Source organism: Bidens hawaiensis, unplaced genomic scaffold, assembly GCF_021521415.1.
Source record: "Bidens hawaiensis isolate Kalapana, Puna unplaced genomic scaffold, B.hawaiensis_p1.1 tig00008219_1, whole genome shotgun sequence".
In the NCBI taxonomy this organism is placed as follows: domain Eukaryota; kingdom Viridiplantae; phylum Streptophyta; class Magnoliopsida; order Asterales; family Asteraceae; genus Bidens; species Bidens hawaiensis.
In genome coordinates this window covers 325,991-334,195 of record NW_027491584.1, presented here as the reverse complement: position 1 = coordinate 334,195, position 8,205 = coordinate 325,991, and the positions used below count along the sequence as shown (strand labels likewise).

General features: G+C 34.5%; 1 protein-coding gene across 1 annotated transcript; it reads right to left on the bottom strand.

Moving 5' to 3' along the window:
* Nucleotides 1–1,004: 1,004 nt before the first annotated feature.
* On the bottom strand, nt 1,005–8,148 carry LOC143637314 (protein transport protein SEC23 D-like). The gene is made up of 14 exons (XM_077104735.1): nt 7,674–8,148; nt 7,039–7,104; nt 6,765–6,818; nt 6,518–6,690; nt 5,979–6,162; nt 5,759–5,904; nt 5,520–5,674; nt 5,375–5,456; nt 4,609–4,724; nt 3,493–3,591; nt 2,721–2,844; nt 2,380–2,657; nt 1,435–1,649; nt 1,005–1,360 (listed from the first exon to the last, which is right to left on the bottom strand). The coding sequence occupies exons 1-14, from the start codon at nt 7,999–8,001 to the stop codon at nt 1,149–1,151; spliced, it is 2,232 nt and encodes a 743-aa protein (XP_076960850.1). The 5' UTR covers nt 8,002–8,148; the 3' UTR covers nt 1,005–1,148.
* Nucleotides 8,149–8,205: the final 57 nt, after the last annotated feature.

Sequence of the window (8,205 nt, the reverse complement as noted above, 5' to 3'; positions counted from 1 at the left end):
AAAACTGAAAGAATAGAACATGTTATAAGGTCAATTGTCATCATGTGTAACTCATTTATCCATTTCACATCTTTATTACTTGATTATAATGCAATTGCTTTCATGTATCTCTTTCACATCTTTATTACTTGATTATAATGCAGTTGCTCTTCTGGTTTATCGACATAATTGTTAGAGGTTGGGATTCTTAAAGTCTCATGTTTAAAACCTGACTCAAAGATGTTTTATCACAGTTATAGGTTTCCCTTTTATTGTGTTTTTGGGTGAGGAATGCCAAAATCAATATGGATTGTTGAGGTGTCTTGAGAGTATTTCTAAACGTTTTAAAAAAAAGCTTGATTATAACCACTCATCTAATTTTTTTTACGTGTATCCGAGTTGGGGTTTCAATATTTTAATGTTTGGGTTAGAAGGAGTCTTGTTTGTTGATGTTATCGAAAGTTAATTCTTACACGGGTCATTAAGAAAGTTAACGAATCTGTTTTGCAAGAAAGTGAAAGTTGAAGTGGTAATTCGAAAGTGACTAATTAATTAGGACTTAATTAATTGTTTTGATGGTTGAAATTCTCTTTTAGTTTATGTATTTGTTTACAAGTTTATTTTATTAGCTTGAAAGTCTACAAATTAGAAGTTTGAGTTGTAGTATATTTAGAAAGTTATTCAATATAAATAGATATATAGGATATGTAATTGGTGTGTTAAAAGCTATAATAAACATAGAGTTCAATACCTTTCTTTCTACGGTTAGGACTGGTATCATACGTTCAAATAAAAACCATCCTTGATTAATTTTACTATCTTCTTAATACTAATTATAATTATAGACTTAGCACATGCAATTGTTAGTTAGTAACCCATTGTCACCATATAAAAAGCCCGATCTAATGCAACTATTGTATGAATAAATACTAAAACCACACGATAATGAATAATTAAGACGGTGACAAGCAAACAACCTTTTGTCTAAAATAGTCTCAGCATTTTGTCCCAAATATGTTATGTTATTTATTCCAAAACAATGTGGGTAGTCCTGATTTTGATATTTTAAGTACTAAACTTGTCTAAAACAAAGTTTCAAAACTCTCTATGGTTCATTTTAACTCTTGTTTGGTTAAGGTACAACCCCTGATGCGATATGTACAGCTCTTCTACTTCATGTATTCCATAACACTCTGATTGATCTCCTCAAGAAAAGTAACAAAACCCATAGCATTTGCAAACCCACTTCCATCAACATCCTGTTCTTCAATTAAATAACTCTCAAACACCGATACGTCTTCTTGACCGCCTCTGATAAACATCAGTCTAGGAGTAATGCTTCTTTCTTGTTTCACCTTGTTTATTGTTTTTCTCAACAAACCTATAGTTTAAGTCGAACACGTTTATTAAGAAAGCGTTGCTGTTTAAAATAAAATGGCGCGTGCATATACTTACAGTCATGAGGTGGAGGATAAGGTAGTGTAGGATCAGCTGTAGATGAATAAAATACAATCAATGTTGTAAACGCATCAAGGAAGAATATGGGACTTTCACTTGTCATTAAAGCAGCCCGGCTCAATGAATGACGAGGGTACGCTAGTTTATCGGGACTAGCGTACGATGTCAAAAGCGGATATATTGCACGGTGGAGAGAGCTCGGTTCCAGCCCGCTGCAACAAATAATTAAAAATAAATTTTAAATAAACCTTCAATGTTTTATATAATCAAACACATGGCAATTGGCAAGTAACCAATTACTAACTCATGATACGACGATACTTTGCAACCTTCTATTAGTAGTAGTCTAATGGGTTCATGAAATGTTCAGCGGTATGTTCGTTCATTTAATAACGAACAACTATGAACACAATTATTTGTTCATTTAATTAAACAAATGTACATGAACACCTGTTTCATTCGTTTATATTCGTTCATTTACGTTCGTCTATATCAGTTCACTTATGTACACATTCATTCAAATTCATTTATTACTGATACTAATTTAAAAATCAATTTGACTTTCAGATTTTAGAGCCCTTAAACTCAATTTAATATCAGTTTGATATCTTAAATTAATTTTTAAATGCTGGATGTATTGTGAAGATGATAGTACTTTAGACCTTAATTTGGATATTCTCCTTTGCTTTTAATTGGATTTAGTTTACATCCGTCCGTTTATTTCATGAATTGTTCGTTTACAATATTTACAAACGAACATGAAGACATTCATTTTTAACGAACAAACATAAAAAGTAATATTCGTTGTTTAGGTGCTCATGTTCGTTCATTTTTTCGTTTAAAGTTGAACGAATGAACACAAACAAGCCCTGTTCGGTTACATTAAACACAAATATTAAATAAACCTTAAAATGTTCAAAATAATCAAACTCATGATATTACCTGAACAAACATTGAAGGTAGATTCGATAATCGGGGTGAATGCCTTCTTCATGGAACCGCAAAAGCGGGTTTCTAAGTAAAGCAAAGACTAATCGAGGCAAAGTTTGTAATTGTGGACATTGAGAAAACGTGACATCAATAAGTGACCCCGATGAGGTACTAAATTGACGGTTGGGAATTTTGAATGCTTCATTGTATTGGGCTGTGAGGATTACAAGCCAATCATGTAATAACATCCTGCCTTCTCTAACTCCTTCACTCAGTGAGGCTAGTATCACCTGTGACGGGAGTGCAAGGTACTCAGCTGGAAATCACATGTATAAGATTGTAAAGAAGTTTACCTTGTGAACAAGTATTGAAAGAACAACTTCATGATCAACACTATCGTATAACTCGTTGAAGTTATGTGCAACTCCAAACTGCATTGTTCTTATTCTAAGTCGCCTTTTGATGGTGTATTTTGATCTGCATAAAATGATATTTCTGGCCATTTTATCCATTGCTTTAATTAAAAAAAAATGATGTAAAACATTCAAGCTTTTGATTAGCTAATTATTATAACTTCAGATAGCATAAACACATCTAACACTATCTTCTGTAGTTAGTCCTATAAACGAACCAAACGAACACAAAATGAGGCATGTTCGTGCCTGTCCATTTAACTTTAACCGAACAAACAATTGAACAGGAGCGGTTAAACGATCAAAGTTTAGTTGTTCATGTTTGTTTTTTATTGAATCAATGGATAAAGATATCGTTTTATTGAACAAACGATTGATCACAGACAGTTAAATGAACCTAACATCCAAACGAACACCAACTAAAATTATAGGTGAATATCCGAATTAAAGTCTAGAATACCATCATCTTTCAATTGCATCCAAAACTTTAAAGCTAAACAAAGATACCAAACTGATTTATAACTGCATTTAACAGTTTAAAAATATGAAACTCAGTTTGATTTTAAATTAAATTAGCAATAAATAAATTTGAATGAGTATTATACAAACGCAAAAGAACAAGTGTAAGTGAACAAACGGAAGATGTGTTCGTATTCATTCATTTAATTAAACGAACGAAAAGGATATGCAAAGTTATGACAGATATACATACCTATTCGTCACGCCTGTGCCAGAAGTTGGAAGTTCCTCTGGGGGCACAACAACAGTATACTGGAAAGCCAATTGTAACATCGGAAGCTCAGCAGTGTGTCTGCACATATAATGATCCAAAAAAAATCAGGCTTTAATTTATCAAAAGAAAAAAAAAGTTGCAACCACAATACTGAAAAATACATTGCTTTTGACTAGGGGTAGTGTAACAGGTGATCAGAATGTGTTCAAGTTGAAACTGATTAATATTTTAGCGTGAATTGAAACTGGTGGGTGAAGAGTATCATGTTGCCTCATAAATACTTTTTTGATCATTTTTATATTTTTTGTTATAAGTAATCAGTTGTGTCAGCTACCTTATTACAATAATAATCTTAATTACCCAAACACCCCTTACTTTAGATAATCTCAATATTATCTAATCTAATAAAATTATTTAGGAGGTTATAAGAATTAACTAGGCCTGTAAGCGAACCAAACAGTAAGTGAACCATTCGTGAACTGTTCGGCGAGAAGGTCGTTTATGCTGGTTTCTTTAATATACTAACGGACAGACATGAACACATGTCTCAGTTGTGAACATTTGTTTTTGTTTACTTTCATTTAGGCCCACTTGTTTACATATTCACCAATATTTTTAAGCACATTGCAATTTATTATAGTTTGATTAAATTAAAATATCAACAATTACAAATTACTCTGGTTTTATTTATTTTTTTGGTCCAAGATATTGATGTTTGTTCATCTATGTTAAGTATGTTCGTTCGTTTGTGGTAGTTTACATTCGTGAACGGTCCGTTTATAGTATACTATTAACACGAACACAAACGAGCTAGTTTGATTAACAAACAAACACAAACAAAACAAGAAACTTCGTTCGTGTTCATCGATCTTTTTACAGGTCTAGAACTAATTAGACATCTTAGATGACTTTCTGACCGGTTTAAATCATTTCACCCATTTCAATTTAGAAAAATTTGTTGGTTTGACTTTGACCCATGTGGCTGTTTATAAGTAAATGGATTGAAAATTTAACGTCTACTTTTGAGATTGTGAAACTGTAAGTTTACAAGGCATGCTTATGAAACTTGTAGAATGGAAACTTCTAAAACATTACCTAGAAAATCCCTCATTTTTGACAAAGTCAAAGTCATAAGCATAGGTAGCAAACGAGTCACAACAAATAACATGCTGAACATTCTCATACTGTGGATCAGGGAAGAAATGACCATACTGCAAACAAATAATTAATGTAGATTCATTAGAAGCATGATAAAATAAAATTATGTGATAGCCGTGTAATAGAAAAAACTAAGCTTGTGAAAGAACCGAACGGACACGAACAAAGCATGTTCCGTTTGTTCGTTTAACGTTAGCTGAACAAACGATCAAACACAAACAACTAAACGAACAGTGTTGTCTTCTCCGAGTTTGTTCGTTATGAAAATGAACATTTTCATGTTCGTTTATGTCCGTTGACTCCGTTCGTCAACAGTATAAACGATCGGCTCAGAAACGTAAACAAACGAACATAACTGAACATAGTTGAACAGACATAAGTGAGCTACAACCAATTAAAAGTAAATGTGAAAAACAGAGTGTAGGACCTAAAAAGTTATTAGAACTAGACTAAATTGTAATGGCCCTACGAAATTTAAGATGAATATATTGGCATATAAACTTAAACAAACCAACATAAATGAATGCAAACGAACGAACCAAAACAAACGTTCACGAATGAGACACGTGTTCCTTTAACTAAACGAACAAAAACTTTTGTTCATGTTTGTTCATTTACTAAATAAATGAACTTCCCACCGAGGCACCGAACGGTTCACTGAACGTTCGGTTCGTTCACAGACCTAGAAAAAACAGCAACTCACAGAATTTCCAGTTTTAAACTCAGTGGATGTCCTCAACCGCATTACACAATTGAATGCATACGGACGACTTAACATTCGATACCTGCAAAAAAATTGTTAATCAGCACAAAGATTTCAAACTTATTTTATTGAATCCTTTGCTTACATATCTTGAGGAAGTGTTGAATCATCAGTACTTGGGTACAAAAACAATGAGCCGCCACTGTCAATACTAAGAAACTTTAAAGATGCAAGATCTGTGTACTCATTTGTAACAGCAAGTATGTCTATGCAAACACCTGCTTGAACAGCAACTGCAGCCTGTGAAAAGCACACATTTTCACAAATAAATATCACATGAAGAACTCAAATTTTTAATCCACATTTACATAATCAGATTAGTACCAAATCTTTGTAAAATGGTGTTTGTTCAGGAAGTAATGCCAGCTCAGCATCCTCTCCTCTGCTAGCATACTGCTCACCGTATCTTCTTGTATCCAGTTGGCCAGGCCCATAATCAGGAGGCCCAGATAGAAAAGCAAATATCCGAGCTGTAAATGATTTCATTTTAAAAGACACAGAATTCTGTATCTGTTTCACAATATTTTTGGTTTCATAATCAAACCTAATGCGAAAGTGTTGCCATGCTCAGATCCAAGGTATGAGATAAGTGATTCCATTGCTAGCCCAAAACCACGTCCTCCCAGCAAAATTCTGTCCAATCCTTGTCCGCCACCTGTACCTTCCCATGATGATGTTGGCCTCAAGGTTTCAAGTGCAGATGCAATTCGATCCTTATAGGTGTCTACCTGTAGCAAAGATAATGGCAAATTAAAGATATCATCAAGTTTAACCATCTGTAAATGCATCCTTCAAAACTAGAGGTGGCAGCTGTCAAGATGGGCAAGCCGAATGGGTTGACCAATGTGTCAAAACATGTCACTTTTACCCATAAAGCATTTTTTCTCCACTTTAATTTTGTTATAAGCAATTAAATGAGTTAATGATGATTGTGAAAACCATACTAACAAAATAATAATCATTGAATAAAACAATTTAGGAAGTTGTATGCAATTATAATACACTTTGTTCAACCCATTTTACATTGTTCCCTATTAGCTAAAGACTGATATGTAGACAAGGGTAAATTTGTCAAAAACTTACTGGAGCCAAAAAGTTAAACAATGGCATGGCATCTTCAAGCTCAATTGATAGGGTTCCATCAGAGTCCGCTGGTAAGAAAACATTTTTCACCACAGGAATAGGTCCTTGCACATCATACAAGCCTAATTTGTGGCTGAATGTAGCAAGCCCAAAAAGAGAACCCGGCGCAAGAGCTACACAAAAACAGGATTTTAGCATTTAAACTAGTATTATTAGAAGCCTAGATAATAATACCATAGTTACCAACCTTCCAGAGCTGCTAACAAAGCACTTTTTGTAAGTTCAAGAAACTCTTCTGAGGCTGCAAACATAGTAAATGAATGTTCAGTAAGTACATACACAACTTCATCTCAGAAATCAGAATACTTAAAATACAGCAATGGACATCATCTATTCTGACCATTTCTGAACTTAAACATGGATATACTTAATACTTGATGAGCTATCATGTATTTTTAAAACATGTTCAGTTGATAAACAATAAACACATTCATAAAATAATATAAACAGCACAATCTTACATGCCAAATCAATAGCAGCAACATAGACAGGTCGGGCTTGCATATCCTCCTCCTCAGAACCATCAACTACAACATATAAACAATTGAGTATTATCAGCTTGGAAATTGATATCAATATTAAAATCTTGAAAGCTACAAAAAAAAAAAAAAAAAAAAAACAAGACAACTTCCCGCGTAAGAAACATTCCCCAATTCCAGCATTAAGCTACATTTTCACTGGTATAGAATTTGAGTATACAAATGAAACTGAAATCTATAACTTAAACACACTCACTAACTTCAGCATCCAGTGCAAAAAACATTTTCCAATTCTTGTGCATGCCTACATTAGGCTACATTTTCACTGGTATGCAAATGAATACTGAAATCTATAACTAAAAGTCTAAAACAACTTCATATAACAGCTTCAATGGCATCCGGAGCCAGAAACATTTGCCAATTCGTGTATCAGTCCACAATCAACATAACGAAATGAATAAAACCGAAGCAATTAAGTCCTTCACTTCTCTAAAACACGATTTAGAGCTTAACTTCTTAGGTCTAGAATCTTAATCACAGATCAACCGATTTAATTCAACAGTTTAACATAACTATCAACTCCAATTATCAAATGCAAAAACAGAGTATAAACTTACGAGGCATTTCGAGATCGATAAACGAAGACATGATCTCCGGAGGAGCATCAGCAGAGGAGTAACGAGCAATGGTATCAGAATTGAGGCCATTTAGGGTTCCACAAATAGCACAAGTCCACGCCCACTGCTCCTGGTCACAGTACGTGTTGTAGTACGCCCAGCAATTCTCACACCTAGGGATCAAATCACCACCCGATCCGTACAACGGAGAGTTGCCGTTCTCGTCCTTGGCGGCGAACGGCGTCACCGTCACTCCCCACGGTATTCCGGACAAGTCCTGAGCGTCCGCGTCCGACGGGAACCGTAACACCGTCGCACGCACCGCCATTTGGTAATGTGTGTTGTTAGTTAGGGTTTTACGATCGTGATTCCGGGATGGATAGCTAATGGTGAACACTCGGTGAGTCTGGGTTTGACGATACACGTATTGTTAACGAATCGGATTGTGACACGTCGGATTCAGGGTTGACTGATCTGTCTAGAATGGGTCGGGTATGGACAAACGGATTTCGGGTTTGAGAAAGTTAATTCT